The sequence below is a fragment of the Scyliorhinus canicula genome, chromosome 12 (genome assembly GCF_902713615.1).
Source record: "Scyliorhinus canicula chromosome 12, sScyCan1.1, whole genome shotgun sequence".
In the NCBI taxonomy this organism is placed as follows: domain Eukaryota; kingdom Metazoa; phylum Chordata; class Chondrichthyes; order Carcharhiniformes; family Scyliorhinidae; genus Scyliorhinus; species Scyliorhinus canicula.
Genome location: NC_052157.1, coordinates 148,942,798 through 148,968,149, shown reverse-complemented (window position 1 = coordinate 148,968,149; position 25,352 = coordinate 148,942,798). Strand labels below are relative to the sequence as shown.

Genomic DNA, 25,352 nt, shown 5'->3' with positions numbered 1-25,352 from the left:
ACCAAATGGCAATTCTTAATGTAACTGGCATGCACCTCACTGATAATATGTCAGAAAACGGAGATTTGATGATCAGATATTGAACAATAATTTCCCACAATTACATCAAGGATTATACCAGTTACAAAAACATATGTAGGAAAGAAGCACTTGTACTTATTTTTGCACATTTCCACATGACTAATTTGCACAGAATAAGATCCTGCAATAGTAAATTAAATAAATAAGCGGTTAATCAGTTTTTGGCACATTATTCTTCATGAAAAGCCAAGATACTGAAAGAACTCTTCTGCAAACAGTGTCATGGGATCTTAAGACTGTCAGGCAGCTTCATAAAAATGGCACCTTCAACAATGCAGCACTCTCTCACTGACACGTCAGGCTAGATTACTCGAACACACACCCTTCTGACAGAAGTTAAAATTCCTGTCTATTACTACTATTTTAAAGTGGATGATACCTGTACAAAGGGGATCATACTATTGTTAATATAGCAAACAAAGAAATTTCACACCAAGATGATAAAAATGTCACACAGCTCGATTTCACCCCGTAACACTCCAATTGTTTTGAACGCAATCTGGCTATAAAGAGGGTTAAAAATAAAGTGCCCTAAAACAAGTCTCCTCTGAAGAAAACACAACCACTTTCAACACAGCAAGGTCCGGTGTGGTACTGATGTAATACATGAATACATTATATTGCATTTCCTACATTACAACACTTCAAAAGATACTTCATTGTCTGTGAAGCACTGTAAGATTTTGAGGTTGTGAAAGACACTAGACAAATACAAATTATTTTATTTAACAATAGGCAATGGGCTCTTCAATCCCATGCAATGCACTCGAGGACATCCGCATAAGCAAACTGAGTACGGCCCTGGCCACCACAACCTGTTTGAGGCTGCAATTCCCTTGAGAAAAGGACTTTTTTTGAAGCCCTTCAATGAAGTGATGCACAGTTGTAAATGATCTCTCCCTCTCCATCTCTGTGTTACTTCCACTCAATAAGCAACGGTCTTGCGAGTTAATTCCCTTGGCCAGAATATTATTTAACTAGTACGAGACCGCAGAATATTACAGTACAGAGGGATCTGGGTGTGTTGAATGACAAAAAGTTAGCATGGAGGCACAGTAGGTTATTTCGAAAGGCAAATCGAACATTCACCTTTATCGCAAGGGTGCTGGAGTAAGTGTACAGGGCATTGGTGAGACCATACCTGGAGCACTGCAAAAAGTTTTGGTCTCCTTATTGGAGGCAGTTCAGAGAGGATTCACTGGGTTGTTTCTTGAAATGAAAAGGTTGCCTTTTAAAGGAACGTGTACCCTCATCGGGGAATCTAGAACTATGGGGTACAGTTCCAAAATTAGGGGACTCTCATTTAAGATGGAGGTGAAGAAGAATTTTGTCTCTCAAAAGGGTTGTTAATCTTTGGAATTCTCTACCAGAGAGCGCAATCGAGACTGGATCATTGAGTGCCTTCACAGTTGAGATATGAAGATTTTTGATCTACAAGGGGGACCGGGAGGAAAGTGGAATCAAGGCCACAATCAGATCAGCCATAAACTAGTGGGAGACCAGACTAGAGTAGGCCAAATGGCCGAGGCCTGCTTCTGTTGCTGATTTTCTTATGTTCCAATGTTAAGAATATGCTTTGACCCCACGTAATCTATCTTGCGACCTGCTCTCATGAAGACTGCCAACTCTACCAAATTATGGTCAGTTCTGGTGTTTGTCGTTAGGCCTCTGGGAACTGACTAGACTGGCCAAACCGATTTAAAGTGAACTCATTGCAGGTAGAAGTAAGGGACGTGAGACTTCCACTCTCCCTGACTAAGGTGATCTCTGGAAATGAAAGGCCAGTGTGCTAATCCACAGTAACACTTGGCATTTGATTTTTTTTAAAATCACTATTATTGGGCCTTCCACACAGGAAACGACAAGTCAGTAAATGTTGGAAAGGATTCAGCACTTTTTTTTTTTAAGTAGTATGAGGACTCGATGTTGGGCTGTGCAAGGGAGATAAATTGGTTCCTGTTAACTTTACCAAAAATAAGTCAGCACAAGAACAAAACAGGAAATCTCAGGAGTGGAAGTAAACACAGGACATGAAGGAGGATCATCACCCTGATCCAGGCCTTCTCAACAGGAACATTGCTGAGACGCCCTACATCTTAAAAGCATCAATTACTTCACTGTTCCAGACACTAAGAATACATTTCTGTAACTCAACTCTTTAAAAGGTTATATTTAAGTAATAGATTCATTACTTTAAGTGACATGGTGTTAAAAGATCTGCAAATATCCACACACTTCTGTCACACTTCCGATATGGTTGTGTTGAGCACTGGAAGAATTTTATGTGTTTTTAAAAAACTTTGCTTGGAATTGCTTCTTGGAAAGTTTCATAATCATAGAATATTGATCACAAACACTGGGATTGAGTGTGAGGACAAAAAAAGGATTGATGCATTTCTACAAAGTCGAATCCATAAAACAAACCTTCTCAGCTCAACCTCCACCCAAGGCCAAGTCACAAACTCTTCAAAAGGAACCACTCCAAAGAAAAAGCGACACAGCCACAAATTTGACTGCGTATCTAATACGACATGATGATGCGTAGCAATTGCTCAAAAATGAATCTTCCAAAAAAGAACATGGCTCCGTAACCATTTAGCATCTTAAAATAGTGCAGTACACAATCCTATATTACTCATACCTGAATATATCGCAAGGCACTCCGCAAAACACTTAGGTTTGATGTTTTCTTGTCATCCAGATTGGGGATGTTCTTTTTCAATGTTTCAAAACATTCCTTTAAATGAGCACGTCTGCAAACCAATAAACGTAAAAAGAAAAAAAAAGCCCGTTAATCTACAGTAATTTAGGAAAAGATTCCTTCCCCACCATTCAAACAGAGAGTTGGTATCAGTGAGTACATACCTGTTCTTCTCCAATTTATTGTGCACTTCCCGTGTCCCTGCCCTGAAATAAAAAGATGGCAACATTGTTGGCAGGTTATTCTGGTCAACCAACCCCAAATACACAAAGCTAATGTGAGAAATAATCTAATGAATGAAAGAGCGAAGCAAGAGTGCCACTTTCACGTTTATTCACAACAGTTCCAAGTGCTCCTCAAGAGAACTGTGGCATCATAATCCTGGAGTCAAATCGCCATGCAAGATCCCCTCCCTGAAGGAAAGCTGTCTCATGTTGCTTAGGTCCGACGACGCAAGAGGTCTCATTGCAGCACAGTGGGTGAATCGCCCGGGATCAATTTTACGTTAACAAAAACTATTTTACATTCAGTGACCTTCACATAACGAAACACTCCAAGGTACTTCACTAGGTGTGCAATCCGCCAACGTGAACACCAAGCTAGACATGCTCACGGAAGTGACACCTTAAGAGGACACCGTCCCACCTTCTTGTCTCAACTTTTAAATTTACTGCGTGGAAGTGATACCCTGTTGCTGCACAAGCCAATTTACAAGAACCCTTCTTGCAGGCGGTGTGAACCACCGTGAGGTAACACTGCAAAGTATCTCATTGGCAGCTTCCTCATCTTTCCTCCAACAATATTTTTTACTCTTGCAGTTTCTTCATTCTTTCCTACACTCTACAAGGTCTGCTCTGGACTGAGAATTGGCTGGTGTTCCTTCCTGCAACAGCCATTTCATTCAGAATAGCTTGGCACATAAACATTCTGGAGCTCTCCTGAAATAGATTTCCAGTGTTTGTAAGACAATTGCTCCCAGAGCAGACTGATAGCAGTATGTTTAGACGTAATCTTACCTTTATCTTCTAAAGACAATGCTTTATACTAAGGTCGGGTTCCATTGGTAACAGCAATCCCCCAGAATCTGATTCTCAGCAGCAATGAGACACAGGGGCCTGTTATTTCCCCTCTCCTGGCCTTATGAGGCCAATTTTAGCTTATCCATCATAACCTGTGGATGAGGATTTTCTAACTCCATTCAGACACAGGATCACACCCAGAGCCTTCCTTGTCCCTCCAGCTCACTACAAAAATAGGCAGCCCATTTTCTCAATGAGCCATTGAAGCAGCTTTCACCCCACAACCTACAGGCTTTCCCCTTCTCTATAGCCCTGCAATTGTTTTTCCTTTGCAAGTACTTAACCTGTTAATAACCCTGAACACTATAAAGAGAGGGAACTGCCCAAGGCATACAACATTAAAAGACCTCAGCGATGACAATGCCTGCAGTTGTTACAATCCCTTCCCAATGACAGTAACAAGAGTCCTGGTGTTAGAAGTAAATGTTAAAAGCTATCGTGGTTTAGGTGGTGGTGGTGGTGCAAAGTTAATAATTTGTCAAGTTTACTCCTAGAGCACCTCGTGAACTTTTAGTTTTGAGGCGAGAAGGAAAAAAGGAAGAATCCATTAAATTCTCTAACTCAAGGGAAAGAGCTTGCAGTCACCAAAAACAAAAAGTTTGATGGCTGGTGTTGTGGGGAAAATTGCATTTCATCTATTTGCAATTTACAGCCAAATAATATCCATGCTCTTTATTGTGATCATAAAGAATGTTTCCCCCTAATTTTATTTGGGAATGGGATGGCGTTAAGAGTAGAGAGGGAAATGGCAGAGTCAAAAGGAGAGAGAAATAAAAGAAAGATGCAAGAAAAGGAAAGCGAGAAAAAAAGGAAAGAAAAGTCACAGGGTGGGATTCTCCCGTACCCGGCGGGGCGGGGGGTCCGGCGGGACGGAGTGGCGCCAACCACTCCGGCGTCAGGCCGCCCAAAAGGTGCAGAATTCTCTGCACCTTCAGGGGCTAGACCCGCCCCGGAGTGGTTGATGCCCCGCCGGCCAGCGGGATAGGGGCTTGGTGCCATGCCAACCGGCGTCGAAGGGCCTCCGTCGGCCGGCGCGAGTTGGCGCATGCGTGGGAGCACCAGCGCATGCTGGCATCATCCCCGCGCATGCACAGAAGGGTTCGTGCGGAGGACCACAACGGCCGATGCGGGGTAATAGAGTGCCGCCCGCGGATTGGTGGGCCCTGACCATGGGCCAGGCCACCAGGGGGGCACCTCCTGAGGCAAGATCCCCCCGCTTCCCCCCAGGAACCCTGGAGCCCGCCCGTGCCGTCAGGTCTCGCCGGTAAGGGACCAACTCTAATTTACGCCGGCGGGACCGGCATAGAATGGGCGGGTCTTCGGCCCATCGCGGGCCGGAGAATCCGGACAGCCCCGGGGCCCATTGAGTCGCGCTGGACCCCGCCATTCTCCGAGGTGGACGGTGCGACTCACGCCAGGCCGGTTTTGGGGGGGGGGGGGGAGGGAGAGAATTGGGAGGACGGCGGGGGCGGGATTCACACCGACCCCTGGCGATCTCCCACTCGGAGAATCCTGCCCACAGAATGGAACACAATTGGGTGAAGGCATCAGCTTAAATCACAGAATTACCATTAACTGCTCAAGGCTGCCTGTTAGAACAAGAACTTAGGGAAACAGAATGCTTTTAGAAGAGGGACTTCCCACTAAGACGCCAAGAACAGTTCCACGCATCAGCCAGCCAGTACACTGCAGCCAAGTTAACCGACGTTTAAGCTATCTTATTCTTCTCAAGTGTAACTGGAGATGAATTCCCATAGTAGAAAATCAGAGGTCAAAGACTAAAGCTGAGCCTGAATTGATTTGGTGAATTTAACTTGTGTCAATGTAGTGTTGGCACCTCTTTTCACACTGGAAGAATGGGAGGTTTCAACATCTCCATCAATAGAACAAGAGGTTCAATGTTTATAGGATTCATTTCTGGATTCTGGTCACCTGAGTGGTTCATAGAATTGTTGCCTTGTTTTCAGCGCGGCCCAAATAGAAATTCAAGATCAGACTGCAGGAACTGTTCGAACCAAAAAGTATAATTTGGAATGACTGGTATTTCTTGCCAATGAGCTGTCGGAACGGGAGGAAAGCTTCCAGGCTGGATTTGAACCTTTTGAGACAACTTCGTTCAAAGTATTTAGTCATTAACAGCACCATGCAGTGCACAATCGTGGTTAAATTTAGAGTCAACTACAAATTGGTCACGGGCAGCAGGGTGGTGCAGTGGCGCACTGCCTGACGGCGCTGTGGATCCGGGTTTGATCCCATCCCCAGTTCACTGTCCGTGTAGAGTTTGCACATTCTACCAGTGTCAGCTTTGATCCTCCAAAGCAATCAAGAGGCTAAACTTTTAATTGATCTTCGGAGTGCTTTACAAGTTCCAACCTAACATAAAATTCTCTATGCATTTTGGATATCCATCCTAGCCTTTACTCTTCATACTCACGCCGATTTGGAAGCCTTGGGAATTTTCACATCAGAAAGTATGGGGAGGGGGGTGGTGTAGTGGTATTGCCACTGGACTAGTAATCCTGAGTCCCGGGTTCAAATCCCACCACAGCAGACAAATTCAACAAATAACCGTGGAATTGAAAGTCTATAGACAGCCAGGAAACCATTGTCGATTGTCGTAAAAACCCATGTGGTTCACAAAGGGAAAGGAATCTGCCGTCCTTACATGGTCTAAGACTCCAGGCCTACCAACAATATGGTTGACTTTTAACTCTGAAGTAGGCAAGCCACTCCTTTCAAGGGCAACAAATGATGGCCCAGTCCACAGCCATCCCATGAACGAATAGAAAAAAAAACCCACTCACAAAACACTGAAATACAACACAATGAGATTTGCTGTATTTAAAACGGATTGAGAAATTCTGCAATAATTCAGCGCATGTGCCATTTGAGAGGGCATTGGCACAACATTAAATGCTTTCTAAAACCTTTTTATTTATTAAGATGCACCATTAAAGTGCCCTTTGGCTATTTATCTTTAATGCTGCCAATCAGAGAGGTGATTGTGACCAAGACCACAAAACAATAACACATACATTTTTCTTTTCAATTTTCCCACTTGAAGGGTCTTGGTTCTTGACACCGCTAAGATTTATTTGCATTACCCAGCCAAAGATCTGCTTGGAGTGTGGCCGTTAAGACTTTTTAAAAATTCATTTACGGGATGTGGGCGTCGCTGGTTAGGCCAACATTTATTGCCCATCTGTAGTTGCCCTTCATTTGGTACCAACACAGCATAGTTTAAAAAAAACAACTCATGCGCAGTGACACTTTAACATTGAACCAATATATTTCTTGTGCACCTCAACTGTTCCTATTGCTATCACTGTAGCCTCCAAAATTTGATCCCTTTGACACACGTCACAGAATCCTCCCTCCGGTTTGAAAGGACAAAATCTAGAACTGCTGGCTGTTTTTTCCATAGTTCAGTGGAACACTGAATCCTAGATTTCCTGCGTGAACCATCCCCATGACCAGCTGTGACGACTTAGACCAGGTCTTTGAGATTGGCCAATTGGAATACGGGTTCCCTGATTCGTGGGCCAATCAGGGAACCTCTTCTTTGTATATAACAGGGAGTGTCAGATCTTCTGCACTCCCAGTGTAGACAGCAAGCTAAATGCATATGGTTGCACTGCTGTTGGTTTTGTTAATAAAAAGGGATTCTGGTGAAGGGACTTCTGCTTCTGTGGAGTTATTACACCAGAAAGTCACGAGCACCACCTGCAATTCTCTGGCACCAATCGGACGAGGTGTCCGATCAACGGCTCGTACTTGCAAAGTAATCCTCGGTTTAAAAGTCCATGCGCTTATTTCAATAAATGCTATCAAAGCTGCTAGTTATATACATTTCTTTTCAAAATGTGCTTCAAATGTATTTGCTCAAACCAATCCATGGACTTATCTTCACCAGAGCAATAGAGAGAAGCAGGAAGGTACACCGAGGAAATGCTTCCTCCTGTATCTAATTCCTGAAACTATATATTCATCATGAACAACTAAAACTAGTGCAAATCAAGGGGTTCTGATGACTGTTACCACAAAACCTGAAAACAGGCAATCTGATTTACAGCTCAAAAAACCTGCTACGTGCACAGACTCACTCATCAGCCTTGCGTTTAAACTTTTAGGTTTCATGTATCGCAAACCAAATATTTCAAGTTTGATGAAGGTTAAACATAAAGACCAGTTAGAAATGCAAATAATTATTTCCGTTATGCGACCAAAGACAACTTGAGGAATGGTAATTAGCATTGTTGGCACACACCCTCCTGGCCTTCTCTTTTGATCCTGGGGCTTTCCTTCGTCCACTGGGCTTGGCTTAAGGCCACTCGGCTGCTGCGGTAGGGGCGACTGCTGGATGACGTGATGTGGCGGGATTGCCAACACTGAACTTGTAAACTGCTGGGGCGAGCTGCTCATCAACGGCAGGCCAGGCTGTGGGTCAGTGAGTGTAGAGATTGGAGGTCGATGAAGCACAGGCGGGGACCGGGAGATTTCTCTGTTGCTGTTGGCGGGGCTCAGGACCGGCTGGTGACGCTGTACGATTTGGGGAGGAAGCGGGGACAGAGCCAGGGAAGGACTGACCAAGTGAGGCACGACGATTGTGGCAGCAGCAGCAGGAGGAGGAGGCAATGGTTTTGGGATCGGAAGTGCAGGAACAGCGTGGAGTTCAGCTTTAACCTCTTCTATGTGGAGTACATTGTTGACTCTTTCCAAATCTGTTTTTCTACGTTCTGGTTCCCTTTCCAAAAGGTGCTTGTCTCTTTTCTCATGTTCTTCTGAAAGTGAAAGGTACACAGAAAAAAATTAGAAGACCTATACGAAACTAACAATTACTGCTCTCTCTTTGTTTTTTATGTTTATTATCTGCCTGACCACCAGAAGTAAGTGCATAGTTGTTGCATACTAAGAAAAGTAATTATGCACAGCAAAATTTCAACCCAAAATTCTTTAAGACACCTTTGTAGGTTATTTCACTCAGTATGGGTATTCCAGCAGGATAAGAATTAGGATGGTAAAACTCTCCCCATTTGTCCGTGGCCCCTGTACACTGATTCATAATGGATATGCTTCCACAGATGCTCTCCAGTACAGTCTGGTTCCATGGCTTCCATTCTTCATGCGGACAGAGTGTTGGCAAGCTATTCAACCTTGCCACGCTGCACCTTTCCTCATTCTTGCCTCAGTTGAGAAAGGGAGTAGGTAAATGAGCAATAAAGTCCACGATGACCCCAACCAAGGTGTAAAAGATTACTAAAATTGCCCTCGGTACCCTGGAGAAGGGGAAAAATCAGCAGTGCTTTCTCACTGTACTACAAGCACTGTCTGTGCGGAAACTGCACGTTCTCCCCCGTGTCTGCGTAGGTTTCCTCCGGTTTCCTCCCACATGTCCCGAAAGATGTGTTGTTAGGTGAACTGGACATTCTGAATTCTCCCTCCGTGTACCTGAACAGGCGCCAGAGTGTGGCGACTAGGGGATTTTCACAGTAACTTCATTGCAGTGTTAATGTAAGCCTACTTTTGGCAATAAAGATTATTTTAAAAAACAAGTAAGAAGTCTTACAACACTAGGTTGACTTTAACCTGGAGTTGTAAGACTGCTTACTATGCTCACCCCAGTCCAACGCCTGCATCTCCACATCTTAAAAAAAACAAGCCCACCTCTGTCATTTCGTACTTGGTGTTACAACACTGGAGGAAGGGGGGAGGAAAATGACGCTGTACACAATGCTTCAACTTAGGCCTAACTCAGCTCTTGACTAAATTTTCTATTAACGCCATACTTCTTTATTCTGTAGTGGCCAGAGAGGAGAAGCAGCGAGGCTTAGGCAGGGAATTTAAAACCTAGTGCCCAGGGAGCTTATGTGATTAAAATCAGGGATGCTGAAGAGGCCAGAATTGTAGGAGAACAAGCATCCCAGAGGATTGTCGGGCTGGAGGAGATTGCAGGGAGGGGCCAGGCCATGGAGGGATTTGAAACCAAGGCCTAGAACCTTAAAATTGAGGTGTTGTCCGCACCACAGCCTAGGTAGATCAACAAGTGATACAAAGGAAGACATACATTGCTTCTACACCATCTGCAGACAAACATTTAACATTGTAATATAGTAACTTCTTAATGCATATATCAGACAGCAACTGAAAGCTCTTCTACCACCATATACTTAAGGTAAGGTTGGAAACACAAGCAATAAATACGGTTGCTTGGAACTTCTAGTCCTTGATATCAATGTTGTCCCATTCAATTACCCTATTCAAATTAATTGGAAAAAATTAGACACAGATCACATTAGCTCTAATTAGGTGTACTGTTAAGTGGTAAGGTCAATGTAAAGTTGCCAGAGGCTGCTTTCCCCATTGAGGTTGAGAGCTGACTGGAGGTGATTCAACCTGAGGATCTCCGCACTTTTAGGTGAGGGGCAAGGTTGAGAAGGTGAGGCCTTCATGAATAACCTTAGCCGGTACGGGAATTGAACCCGCGCTGCTGACCTTGCTCTGCAACACAACCCAGCTGTGTAGATAAGTGAGCTAAACTGCGGATTGGCCTGGTATTAGACAACTACTCTGACATCATTGTATCTTCATTCGAACTCTATTGTAACTGAAGATAGTCGTCGCCTAACAGCTTTCAGAAGACTACAGAATGTTTGATAATAAAAGTTGAACTCAAGACTCATTGAATTGTCTCTTAACTCATTGTTTCCCTGGGTTTACAAATGTTGGCACTGCTTCTATTTCCTACCCCACCTCGCACCCCTGGCTCAATTGGCGGCAATTGAATCTCCAAATCAGATCAGATGGCCATGGGTTCAATCCTCAATGTTGGACTTCAGTACATAATCTAGGCTGACACTTCACTGCCATACTGAAAAAGGAGCGCTGTCTCATCAGAGGTGCCGTCATTCGATGCAGCATTAAACCAAGGCCACATCTGCCTGTTCAGTTTGATGATAAAAATCCAATGGTGCTACTTGAAGGAGTGCAAAGTTCTCTCAGTGTCCGAGAATCATAGAACGCCTACAGGCAGCAGGAGGCTATTCACTCCATCATGTCCGTGCTGGCTCGCTGCAAGAGCAACTCAGGCAATTCCACTCCCCTGCCCTTTCCCCGTTACCCTGTTGTTATTTTTTCCCTTCAGACAATTATCCAACTGCCTTTTGAAAGCCACAATTAAGTCTGCCTTCACTGCACTCTCAAGCACTGCATTCCAGATGCCAACCGCCTGCTGCGTGGCAAAGGTTTTCCCTCCCACGTCACTGTTGGACCTTTTGTTATTCATCTTAAATTGGGTGTCCTCCAGTTCTTGGCCTTTCTGCAAATGGGAACAGTTTCTGTCTACTCTTGTCGAGTCGAGACCTCGCGTGATTTTGAACACCTTTAGCAAATCTCCTCTCAACTTTCCTCTGGCCAACATTCTTCTCTCGATCACCCCACCCAGAAAGGAAGACTAATCCATCGCGTGTGTGTCCTCGGCAGTTTGTGGGACCTTCCACGTGCAGATCAGCTTCGACGATTGTCGACGTAACAGTGACCAAACTTTAAAGGTAATTCATAGGATGTGAAGACCGTTACCATGTCTGGAAGAAACAATGTGCTACACAAGTGCAATTTCTGTCCCACAACTTGCAACTTAAACCCAAGCTCACAGCTTGTTGATCTAACTTATCTTTGCAACCTCGCTGGTGTCCTGCATGAAGAGATTAGTCCCTCACTAGGATTCTCAATTTAAAATAAAACCGAACATAAGAATATGTAAGCCATGGTTGAGGCATTTATTGCCAAAACAGTAGCTCTTTTACATTTTATCTTTGCAATTACCGTTCAAGGTCCAGGACGTTGGAACCGAATGGGCAGGGCATAAAATGTGTCATCAAAACTCATGGGTTGATATGCGTTTTGCTCCCAACAGGGAAGGTAAAGCAAGAGTGAAACTGAAAGGCAATGTGGTTCAGATCTGGCAGTCGTATAATTTGTCACATCAAGGAAACGCTGGACTTTTATTCTGACATTTAGCCAATTGGAAGAACGTCCCCTTTTTCTAATCAATTGACACATTTCACTTAATAAATTTTGAACAGATATAGCAAACTATGGGCTCACGCTACTGAGGATAAAGGAAATAACTGGCATTTGCATAGCCCCTTTCATGACCTCAAGACACTCCCTTCCATTTTACAGCCCACTCCAGGACAGCAAGATAATAATCAAGGCTGACACTGTGCAGATCGGAGGGTGTGCTTCACTGACTGAGGTGCAATCTTTAAACCAAGACCAATCTGTCTGATTGGGTGGGTGTTAAAAGATCCCATGACACTATTTTGAAGAAAAATGGGAGAGTTCTCCCTTGTTTCCTGGCCCACAATTAGGTCCCACGCAACATCACAAAGACAGATTGTCTGATCATTATCAGATTGCTGTCTGTGGGAGCTTGCTGTGGGCAAATTGGCTGCCTACGTTTCCTACATTACAACAGTGACAAAACTTCCAATGTACTTCATTGTGTCTGGAGATGTCCTGTGGTTGTGAAAAGCAGTGTGTAAATGCAATTTTTCCTTCTTTATTATAAAAGAACCAGGATTTCCACAATACCCTTCATGATTTCAGGACTCCCCAAAGCACCTTATAGCCCATTAAAGTACTTTTTGAAGTGTCATTTTCATCTATTCACCCCTGCTTTGATTATTGTTCCCAGTTTTCCCATTTTAAAAAAAAAACCACGATCGCGTCGAAGGATAATGGCTATAATTTGGGATATGTTCCTCTGCTCATTAACTTTCCGAGATCCCTGTGGTATGTGCCTTAACCCTTCACAGCAATTTCTTGGCAAAACAGGCAGTGTCTGCCCTCCACAAGAGGAAGTGTTTCTTCAGGCCTTGGTCAATGCTAACAGGTGGGCTACTTCAGAGCAATGGGACCATTCTTTTTGAAGCTTAGATAGGAAGATCAATGGTAACTGATTGCACACTACAGGAATTGCAGCTTATGACCGATAAGCAGGTCCGTAGTCTTCGGATTTGGACATTTGCTGCAGAAAAAAGAAAGAAAATCCCAACATAAAGCTGGCAAATTCAAGCTACTTTCATTGCAAACACCCCTTTGGGTTGTGGGGCGAGACCCAAGCAGACGCGGGGAGAGTGTGCGGGCTCCGCATGGACGGTGACCCAGAGCCGGGATTCGAACCTGGGACCTCGGCGCCGTGAGGCAACAGGGCTAACCCACTGTGCCACCGTGCTGCCTGAGTGAAACAAAGTTAGCATTTCAAGTCTGTGAACTTTCATCATTGCAGGTTTTACCACCATGTCTGTAGACCTGGGCAGCACGGTAGCGCAGTGTTGGCACAGTTGCTTAACAGCTCGAGGTTCGATTCCCGGCTTGGGTCTCTGTCTGTGTCTGCACGTTCTCCCTGTTTCTGCGCGAGTTTCCTCCGGGTGCTCCGGTTTCCTCCCACTGTCCAAATGGTTGGGTGAATTGGCCATGATAAATTGCCCAAAACAAACAGGTGAGGTGGGGTTACGGGGATAGGGCGGAGGTGTAGGGTGCTCTTTCCAAGAGCCGGTGCAGACTCGATGGGCCGAATGGCCTCCTGTTGCACTGTAGATTCTATGATTCACTGTGGTAGTCAGAATGTGGTGCAACCGTTGTACCAGTTCAATTACTGCCTTCCCATCTGAAAGAGGTTGTGTGGAGATGGCAGCACTTTGGAAACAGAGCAAAGTTAGATTAAGGGTGGCATTAATGAAGCGCAAAACTAATTCGGTATCGGATGCTGTATAAAGGACAAGTCACAAACATATTCTATAACACCTACTGATCTCCTGTGGCAATGGTCATAGCAAGTCAGAAGATATCATGCTTGATAGTAACAGGTGATTAGTGCCATTGGGTGCACAATGTATTACTGGAGAGTGTCTACTGACGCCTTTGTGTTGGCCAATGATTTGGAGGTGGGGAGGGATTTCTGGCAGGGCTCACAGCAAATAGTCCGTTTTACAGCAAAGTATCTTACTGAAGTAAACAAAGAATGTTTACACAGCGCACTTAAATAAACAAGTCTACAAGTCCACTTAAAAAGAGTCCCAGAAACTACAGCAAACAGAACACATGATTGAAACTGCAGCAACATCTCCCAATAAAAGTAGGATTATTTCTCCTGTACTGGATGGACAGGAGTTAACATAATACAAATTATACATATGGAATCAATCCCTGTCACTTACAGCAGTGTGGTCTCCAGCTGTAGTTGATAGTTGAGACAGGGGTGGAAGGAAGGGAGGGGGGGGTGTAATTTACCCAATCATGTCCATTCTGGCTGGGAACTGTAGTGTCATTATAGGTAGACACGTCATTGTAGACGTATCATTGAGCTGCTATGATAAAGCTGTGTTTAAATGTGGCCTGTCTGCTTCAGGCCACAAGAGAATTTAATTATTGAAAGTAGCACAAGCTGGGGTGTTTAAGAGGTCAGCTGCTGTCAGTGAGGAAAGTTTGCATTTTGGTAGGTGCTCGTAAATTCCCAGATCCATGTCAATGTGAAATGATTGCCTTTCTCCTTTATACATACCCCTGGCACTTTCAAATGTCGGTGAAATCTGGTGGTTGTACACGGGATACAAGAAATGCGTAATATAAATCAGCATTTCAGACAGACCCAGCCTTACACCCACTGTCATTAGTCACGTTCTATCTCTGAAGAAAACATTTGCACAAAGCTAACTGGAATGGCTCTATTTTTCCATGTGGCAGAACTACTGACATTCCACAGAACATCCATCACACATACAGGTCACATAGCAATAGGCTGCTGAAAGGGGGGGGGGGGGGAAGAATCAGAAAGTCTCTCAAACAACTTACATTAGTTAGTTGTTTTAGTCACATTTTTGATGTTTGTCATTTATTCAGACAGGTGAAACAAGAGCATCACAGTCTCCATTACCAATATCCATCCAGGTGTTGGTGATAGGATCAGTCTATTTATATATTTTGGCCAATCAGGACGAGTGGAATCTCTATGGAGAAGAGGAATCCCTTTCACATTTCTGCTTTGTGAACTGGCAGCTGCCCCTTCCTGTTCCCAGGGTAAATATCGAGTAAAATTCCCTCTACAATGCACCAACCATGGCCCTGAAACCCAATCCCCGATGACCTCCCCCCTTCACTGGAAATAGGAATATTGGAGCAGGCGTAGACCATTCAGCCCTTTGAGCCTGCTCTGCCAATCAACTAGATCAGGCATTTTCAAAGTGGGGGTCGCGACCCGCAGTGGGTCAGGGGCGGGTGTCAGGAGGGTCGTGGAGCCATCCATCCCGATCACGGGAACTCGGGCATAACGGCCGCAGCAGTCGGCTTCTAAAAATGCTTGTTGCGAGAGGCCGCAGGGCAGCATGTGGCGCAGTGGATAGCACTTGGACTGCGGCGCTGAGGACCCGGGGTTCAAATCCCGGCCCTGAGACACTGTCCATATGGAGTTTGCACATTCTCCCCGTGTCTGCGTGGGTTTCACCCCCACAACCCAAAGGTGTGCAGGTTAGCTGGATTGGGCACGCTAAATTGCCCCATAATTGGGGGGAAAAAAATAATGGGGTACTCTTAAAAAAAATTTTTTAATGACGGCCGTGACCAACTTCAAAAATACAGGTGCGCTGCACATGGGTGCCCGCTTATCAATGCACATGCCCAGAGCCCAGAGAGAAACACCATCTCCTCCTGACGTCAGCGCGCTGACCCAGGAGAAGGTTTTTTAAAATTCAGCTCAGTCTTCCTGCATCTGTCTTGAATATGCTCAATGGCTGAGCCAGCAGAACTCTCTTTGCTAGTGAATTTTAGAGTTTAAAAAGATTCACAATACTTTGAGTTAAGTAATTCCTCCTCATCGATGTCTAAAATCGTCGCATTGTAATTTTGCAGACTACATCCCCAGGCTGTAAACCACCCATCTGAGGAAACCATACATTCTGCATCTGCTCTGCAGAGCCCCGAGAGAATAATGCCTGTTTCAATGAAGTCATTTCTCATTCTTCACTACTCTAGACTACAGACTATAAGCCCAGGTTCATCTCTCGCATTAAAGGTAAGAGAAAATGGTGGGCCACGAAGGTCGGCCGGCGTGGATCGCGAAGTAGGCCGGTTGGTAAAAATGGGTCCCAGGCGAAAAACACTGAACTAGATCATGGGTGATCTTCCACCTCAACATCCTTTCCCACACGATCCAGATATCCCTTCATGTCTTTACTAACTAGAAATATATCAATCTCTGACTTGAACGTGCTCAGAAACTGCAAGCCTCCACAACCCTCTGGGGTAGACGATTCCATCGGCTCTCAACCCGCAGAGAAGAAATCCACCCTCATCTCAGTCCTAAATTGCCTGCCTCTTTAGGCCCTCTGCCCAGCCAGGGCAAACACCCTACTTTCATTTATCCGGTCAAGCCCGGTAAGAATTTTGTTCAAAGCTTTCCGGTTCTCACTCCAACCATTTATCCACACTTCCAGCACTTCTCCAAGCGAGGCCCAATCTTCTCTTGCGTATCCACAGCTACCAGTCGAGACCACCTACAACTCCTATACAAGCCTCAAAACTTATCGCAGAGAAACAAAGTAAAAAATGCTAATTACAGCTGTTCAGTCAACAGCAGGAAAGTGAAAAGGCAGATTAATGTATCAGTCTTTCTCTCTGAAGGTGCACTGTTTGAAAATTAGGGGTCCCCCTAATAGGACGGGGGTGGGCGGAAGAGAGAGGGAGATTGAGTGTGAATGAATGAGTGTGAGTGAGAGAGAGAGAGAACGGAGGTAACATTTTGAGTCTGGATGATTCTTTGTCAAAGCTAGAGATAATTGGAAGTAGGATGGTTTCTATACTGTGTGTGGGGGGCGGGTGGGGGGGGGAGCAGTGGGGCTGAGAGGGCCAGCGATAGGTGGAAATTACTGCATCCTCAGTAATTTGCTATTACAGATGAACCTGGTCCTTTCACATATAGGCACATAGATTTTCCCAGTAGGGGTAGGTGGATAGCCAAAATGATCAGGAATCATAGCTAATCTATCATATCCCAGTGAAGCCAAGACGAGCATCCCTATTATCCCCGATTGCGACCAGCTTTCTCAACACCAGGTGACAAGATTTGTTCACTGTGTTTTTTTAGCATTCTTCCCTCCAGAAAGCACTGAGCTGTGTGAAATGTGTTTCATTGCAATGTCTCATGTAGATGGCCACCACAGACAGCGAGCAGGACAGTCAACTGTGGAGACACAGACACACGCTTTCCATCACCAGATAGTAATCAGGAGCATGGTCCCTGGGTCATTTTTCCCCTGCCTGGATCCTCTTTGATTCAAATGGCTGGGTTCCATGACATACATTGCATTTTTCCCCCAAGTGGGCCACACTCGCCACATGGTCTAACTCGGAAAACATCTGACTTCAATGCAAAGTGTGATGATAGCCAAACAATTGCAGGTCCAAGACTTGCCTTTGATGGTTTCACAGAATAAAAATGTCACCATCAAAACAACTCCAACTGCGCTATAAAGCAGAGCATTGTCATCTTTTTATACGGTCTTATCTTTGTTCAGCAATGCTTTGGCTAAATGTTACTCGCAGCCCAAGATACAAGAAATATGCTTCCCAATAGCCTGTAAATGCACCAAATATATGACAAGTAATGATAGATTAAAACTGCATTCTACAAGGAATTTCAACTCAGTTGTAACCTCCCAGGCTGCGCTCCCAGTAAACTTTGTTCAATAAAGGACTCAAAACCACGAAAAGACCATGAGGAATGAGGTCATAGATACTTTCTGCTAGTTAATACACTCCTAGCTAAATTAAGTTTAGGAACAAATCATTTCTAGGGTGGCACGGTGGCTAGCACTGCTGCCTCAAGGCACCGAGGACCTGAGTTCGAACCAGTCTCTGGGTCACTGTCTGTGTGGAGTTTGCACATTCTCCCTGAGTCTGCATGGGTCCCACCCCCACAATCCAAAACAATGTGGTTTGGTGGATTGGCCAGGCTAAATTGCCCCTTAATTAAAAAATAACTTATTCTTTCTGGAAAACATTCCCAACTCTACTCCATAGTTATCAGAATTTGGGGGGGGGGGGGGGGGGGGGTCGGAAGTCGCCTTTTCTCGTTGCTGATATAAAATATAAATGTTGGTTCCCTCCATCCCTCTTTAAATCATAATAATCTTTATTATTGTCACAAGTAGGCTTACATTAACACTGCAATGTAGTTACGGAGGAAAATCCCCTAGTTGCCACGCACTGGCACCTGTTCGGGTAGCCCTACAGAGCTGCAACACCATTATCTCTGTACCCTCCTCCAGCCCCCTAATCCCCATCCTCCTTCTGAATAAACTTTCTGCTCCTCGGACCCCAGCACCTGGTCAAGTGCCCGTCCCTTCATTCTGCCACTGGCAACTGTGCGTGCCATCTCCCGCCTAGGCCTTGGAAGTTTTCGGTCATTCCTTCCGGTATCCCCTTGGATTCGGCATTCATTTTCCTCAAACTTCTGGGTTTCTACAAAGGCCCTATGCAACTCCTAGTTTTCCCTGAAACATATAAATTAATTCAATAAACAGATTGCAAAGAGGTACACATTGAGCTGACCCTAAAGCCTTAATATTTCCCCCCCCCCCCCCACCAGAAATGCAGCTGGGGGTTGGGGGGGGGGGGGGGGGGGGGGGAATAGGGGAACAGATTCCTACCCAACCATGCTTTTGCTCCAAGCAATGTGTACCTAAACGAGGGGAAAAAGGGAATGTGGAAGAGAGGATTTTTTTTTAAAACACTTTTTAAAAAATAATTGAACGATTAAATATTAACATGTTTTATCGAGGAAAAATACAGGAAGTAAAACTCCTGAGCTATCTTCCTATACAATATTTCAACACAAACACACTGGAAGGTATAATCACAAACACTAACAACATTACAACCAGCTGCGCTACCATTTCCAGCTTATTCTTCATGAGTGTTGTCAACAATAGCACTGCATTCAAAAGTAAGAGATTCATAGACTGCTGCACTGTACAGCATTTTAGAATGAAGAACAGGCTATGGACTGAGGCTCTGCAATACAGAACGTCATGCAGTGCAGGACATTTTAAATCACATCATGTACACTACACGCAAAGTACAATTCCTTTTTCTAACATTAAAAATATACAATAAGGGCAGCACGGTGGCACAGTGGGTTAGCCCTGCTGCCTCACGGCGCCGAGGTCCCAGGTTCGATCCCGGCTCTGGATCACTGTTCGTGCGGAGTTTGCACATTCTCCCCGTGTCTGCGTGGGTTTCACCCCCACAACCCAAAGATGTGCAGGGTAGGTGGATTGGCCATGCTAAATTGCCCCTTAATTGGGGGAAAAAAATTAATTGGGTACTCTAAATTTATTTTTAAAATTAAAAAATATATAAACAATACACTGGGTTTTTATTTTAATGAAAAGTAATTTTGACTTCAAAACAATGCCTCAAGCCTATATATTTTTTCCCTTTCAATGTCTGGTCAGCATAGCTAAAGCTAATCGCTTTCCTTTCAAACTGCATTCTTGCAGGTCTTTTGTCAGAGAAAATATTTTCTCCACTCTTGCTTCACGCCACACAGGATTCCCCTGTGCAAATCACGCTCAGGTAAAAGGATTTTGCTACAGGCCGTGCCGACATTGCTTTGTAACCAGACACAAAAGAGGTGAATAATAACGCCTTTGGGTTGAGAGTGAGAGGAAAATAGGCAAGTGAATTCTCTATTCCCTATTTTCCTGTTTCACTCTTGCCTTCATATATATTCTCTCCACCAAAACGGCACACAAAACACAGAGAATTACAGGCACAAACGTATGTTTTACTGCTTAGTAAAGGCAGCTTGCTGAACACCTACAACACGCACACGACACACGCTGTTTGTTTCTTCAATGGGAGCACAGGCATAGGCAACCTTAGCATTCATCAATTACTGATCCGACAGACCAAAATCACAAAGTGCTGTCAAACCATCGACCCGAACCGTTAATTTTGTCTTTCCCTCTCCGCAGATGCTGCTCGACGTGCTAAGTACGATCAGCATTTTCTGTCCCTTGACTATTTGAATATTACTGCCCCAAATACTCAAGCAATTGATGCATACGTGTTGGACCGTGCTCTGCATCTCAGTAACTGAGAGCATAGCAAATCTCCCCAGAATATGTTGGTAACACTGCAAGTTGGAATTCTTACAGAACTTAATTCACAAATTAGTCTGGCAATATTTTATGGAAGTGAATGAGTAACTTTGTTTCTGGCACAGTCATCACCCACTCAACAGGAGGCAAGTGTAGTATTTCAAGGATTTTGTGCTTTATATCCGTGACGTTGTGCCTATATCCAGTGCCAGGGAAGGGTCCTTAATCTGCTGACACTACTCCGTCTATAATGGTGCCTCGCCATTATAACTTTGAGCAGTTTTCTACATTCTCTTCAGGTTAGCCTTGGCAGTCACAGCATACACACCGACACTGGGTACCTGACGTGCTTCAGGAGCACTGAAGAAAAAATTCTGTTCCTTTCCCTCCCCTCATAATTTTTTCCCCCCTTAGCCTTTTGGTCCCCAAGTCTGACCTGGTTTACGATTCAGCAAATGCCAGAGAAACCTTTGGGTATTGTAATAATCTTTATTGGTGTCGCAAGTAGGCTTACATTAACAGTGCAAATAAGTTACTGTGAAAATCCCCTGGTCGCCACACTCCAGCGCCTGTTCGGGTACACAGAGGGAGGATTCAGAATGTCCAATTCACCCAACAAGCACGTCTTTCAGGACTTGTGGGAGGAAACCGGAGCACCCGGAGGAAACCCACGCAGACACGGGGAGATCGTGCAGACTCCACACAGACAGTGACCCAAGCCGGAAATTGAACCCAGGAACCAGGCGCTGTGAAGCAACAGTGCTAACCACTGTGCCACCCCAAATAGCTGTCATTCAGACCGCAAATTGCACAGACTGCTTCATTGAGGTTGTGAAGGAAATCAGATCCAAGCCCCATCCTATTCCCAATGAACATCTACACTTCCCAGCAGAGGTGGCTGGACAATGAGGAGAGCAGGATTGATTCTTCCCCTCTGCCTAAGTGAAAGGTAAAAGCTATTTGTCTCCAGGCAGCTGAGATTATAAACTGTTGGAATAGAATGAGAGGATTTCCCAGTCTGCTTTCCTGTAAGGTAAATTTATCCATCAAGTACTGTCGTCTGTAATATATATATATATATAAATGATCTGGAGGAAAATGTGGATGGTCTGATTAGCAAGTTTGCAGATGACACTAAGATAGGTGGAGTTGCAAATAGTGAAGGGGACTGTCAGAGAATACAGCAGAATATAGATAGATTGGAGAGTTGGGCAGAGAAATGGCAGATGGAGTTCTATCCGGACAAACGCGACAGATGCATTTTGGTAAATCAAACTCAGGTGTGAATTATACAATAAATGGCAGAACCCTTAGGAGCATTGAGATACAGAGGGATCTGGGTGTTCAGGTCCATAGTTCCATGATAGTGGCAATGCAGGTGGATAAGGTGGTCAAGAAGGCATGCGGCATGCTGCCTTCATCAGCCACGGTACTGAGTACAAGAGTTGGCAGGTTATGTTACAGTTGTATAAAACTTTAATTAGGCCACATTTGGAATATTGCGTGCAGTTCTGGTCGCCACACTACCAGAAGGACATGGACGCTTTGGAGAGGGTACTGAAGAGGTTTACCAGGATGTTGCCTGGTCTGGAGCATATTAGCTATGAGGAGAGGTTGGATAAACTCTGATTGTTTTCATTGGAAAGACGGGAGCTGAGGGGAGACCTGATTGAGATCTACAAAATTACGAGAGGTGTAGACAGGGTGAATAGTCAGAAGCTTTCTCCTCCCCCAGAGTGGAAGACTCAATGACAAGGGGGCACATGTTCAAGATGAGAAGGGGAAAGTTTAGAGGAGATGTGCGGGGAAAGTTTTTCATGCAGAGGGTAGTGGGTGCCTGGAATGCACTGCCAGTGGAGGCAGACATGATAACAATGTTTAAGATGCATCTTGATAAATACATGAACAGGCGGGGAATGGAGGGATACAGATTATTTGGGCAATAAGTAGTAGGTCTAAATAAGGAATCTGGATCGGCACAGGCTTGGTGGGCACAGGTTTGGTGGGCTAAAGGGTCTGTTCCCGTACTGTAATGTTCTCTGTCCTCTTTATGCAAAAACCTTGTTTTTTTGGTTGAGCGTTTGTTTTTAATTTGTACGCGGCAAGGATATTATTGCAGGAAGGATACTTTGAAGGTGCACGCCGCAAAATGTGAAATCAGTACAAGGTGCCTTTACAACCAGAGCAATGCAGTCAAACATGGCACATATTTCTTTCTTCTGCTCCCAAAGAATAATGAAACCTCTTTTTAAAAAAAATTCTCAATTTCTTTTTATAAATTTAGAGTATCTAATTTTCTTTTTCCAATTAAGGAGCAATTTAGCGTGGCCAATTTACCTACCCTGCACGTCCTTTTAGGTTGTGGGGGCTGAGACCCATGCAGACACCGGGTGAATGTGCAAGTTCCACACGGACAGTGATCCAGGGCCAGGACTGAACCCGGGTCCCCAGTGCCGTGAAGCAGCAGTGCTAACCGCTGTGCCACCATGCTGGCCTAAAGTTTTTCCCAATTGAGGAGCTAAACTGCTCCTTAATTGGGAAATATTTTAGGACGGCACGGCCAATCCACCTACCCTGCACATCTTTGGGTTGTGGGGGTGAGACACAGGGAGAACGTGGAAACTCCACATGGACAGTGGCCCGTGCCATGAGGCAGCAGTGCTAACCACTGCACTACCGTGCGCCCCTGAAAAATTAAAATTTCTACAGTGAATCAACCGACAGAAACGTGCATCCGAGGATCAACTCCCAGATTAGGGCCCCCATTGCAGCAAATGTGCGCTGACCAGTTGCATTCCTCTGACAATCAGGAGACAAAATAATAGTAAATGTACAGAGGTCATGGTCCCTGGAAAGACCGTGTATTCAAAGTGTTTTTAAACTTGCTTAAAATATGCGTTGTGGGAAGAAAGATTTCTATGAGGATCCTGGAAGGTATCACTTCGATAGAAATTGAATTTTAATTGGTGAAGTACTATTAAATGTCAGTGTTGAGAGAGGTTAAAGTGTCCTTGCACAAGAATCTAAGAAAGTTAAATACAGATACGGCAAGCTAATATACAAAGCAAATGGCATTGGGGGGCTGGAGTACAAGAAAAAGGAAGTCTTGTTGCAACTGTACTCCGGTATTGGTGAGTTCACACCTGCCGTACTGTGCACAGTCTTCATACCTCAGGAATGGTACACTTGCCTGGGGAGGGGGTACAGTGAAAGTTCACGAGATTAATCCCTGCAATCAGAGAGTTGTCCTGTGAGACATTGAGGGGAATGAGCCAAATCCTCCAGGACTTAAGAATGCAAGATGATTTAATTGCAGCATATAACATTTTTTAAATATAAATTTAGAGTACCCAATTATTATTTCCCAATGATGGGGCAATTTAGCATGGCCAATCCACCTATCCGGCACCTCTTTGGGTTGTGGAGGCGAAACCCACACAGACACAGGGAGAATGTGCAAACTCCACGCGGACAGTGACCCTGGGCCGGAATCGAACCTGGGTCCTTGGCACCATGGGGCAGCAGTGCTAACCACTGTGCCACCGTGCCACCCCAGCATATAACATTTTGAAAGGAATTGACAGGGTAGAAGCTGACAGGCTGTTTCTTGATTGGACAGTCCAGAACTCGGAGACATAGTCGCAGGATAAGCGGTCAACCATTTGCAACTGTGATGAGGAAAAGTTTCTATGACTGTGAATCTTTGGCTTCTCCACTCCAGAGGGCTGGAGAGGATCAGTTGTTGAGTATTCACAGCTGAGATCTATGGATATTTGAACTCGGAGGACACGAAAGGGGAGGACAGAGTGGGCAAGTGTAGTTGTCAAGATTGCATGATCTTATTGCATCGATGTGTATAATCTCCTCATATTTATCTCACTGACAGCCTTAGTTTCCAAAAGACATCCATTGGCCCAGGTTTTGATGGGTCTTTAATGTTGTCAGCTCTCTGATCTACAATTTGTTTACATCAATGAGTGCAGCTGACAGAAAAAGGGAGAGCCACAAGGCTGCTCTGGCTGTTCTCCTGTAGTCTAAAGGTGCATATCATTAACGGCAGTGTCTGTTTGATCAACTCCCTTATAATGGACTCAATAAATCCCACCTGGCCAGTTCTTCCAGCTGTCACCAGTATCCAATCATAGAATTTACAGTGCAGAATAATAATCGTTGAATAATAATAATTATTGTCACAAGTAGGCTTCAATGATGTACTGTGAAAAGCCCCTAGTCGCCATATTCCAGCGCCTGTTCGGGGAGACCGGTACGTTAATTGAACCCGCGCTGCTGCCTTGTTCTGCATTACAAGTCAGCTATTTAGCCCACTGTGCTAAACCACCTCTTCGGCCCATCGAGCCTGCACTGGAAAGAGCACCCATCTTAAGCACATACCTCCTCCATCCCATCCCCCTTAACCCAGTAACCTCAATTAACCTTTTTGGGCACTAAGGGCAATTTAGCATTGCCAGTCCACCTAACCCGCACATCTTTGGACTGTGGGAGGAAACCAGACCACCCGGAGGAAACCCACGCAGACACAGGGAGAACGTGCAGACTCCACACAGACAGTGACCCAAGCCAGGAATCGAACTTGGGACCCTGGAGCTGTGAAGCAACGGTGCTAACCACTATGCTACCGTGCTGCCCCCAACGTTTAGAACCAAAATTTGTAACAATATAAACCAGTGTCAAACACGTCCATATTATGTAAAAGAAAAGGACGACAGGTTGGTACATTGGCTAGCACTGCTGCCTCACAGCACCAGGGAACCAGATACAATTCCGGCCTTGGGTGTGTGAAGTTTGTACATTCTCCCTGTCTGCGTGGGTTTCCTCCGGGTGCTTCGGTTTCCTCCCACAGTCCAAAGAAGTGGGGGATTGGTCACGCTAAATTGCCACTTTGTGTCTAACGGTTAGATAGGGTTACACAGATAGGGTGGGGAGTGGGTCTAGGTAGGGTGCTCTTTCAGAGGATTGGTGTAGACCCAATGGGCCGAATGGTCTCCTTCTGTACTCTAGGAATTCTATGATTCTTAACCAGCAAGACGAGGCTGCCAAACTCAAGTTGTGAATTTGGTGTCTGAAGAAGAGGGAAATCCTCTATTCCCTAGGGGTGTGGCAAAACCATAAACCAGTTTAGAAACACAAAACTGGGCTCAAGATCTCACTGCAGCGGAGGTGGAGATAAAATCCGAGTCCACGATAAGTCAAATAAATGTGTGGTTTGACTCTTCCCTTTAAAAAAGGGAATGTTTAATCCCCCCCCCCCCCTTAAAAAAGGGAATGTTTAATCCCCCCTTAAAAAAGGGAAAGTATCAATGATCTTTCAGC

General features: G+C 44.9%; 1 protein-coding gene across 1 annotated transcript in view; it reads right to left on the bottom strand.

Moving 5' to 3' along the window:
• mnta (MAX network transcriptional repressor a) overlaps positions 1–25,352 on the bottom strand; it is a 145,271-nt gene that overhangs the window by 118,432 nt on the left and 1,487 nt on the right. The window contains exons 2-4 of the mRNA XM_038814476.1: positions 8,129–8,642; positions 2,947–2,988; positions 2,723–2,834 (exon numbers count right to left, since the gene is read on the bottom strand). Coding sequence (XP_038670404.1) covers positions 2,723–2,834; positions 2,947–2,988; positions 8,129–8,642 — 668 coding nt within the window. The remainder of the gene's footprint in view (positions 1–2,722; positions 2,835–2,946; positions 2,989–8,128; positions 8,643–25,352) is intronic.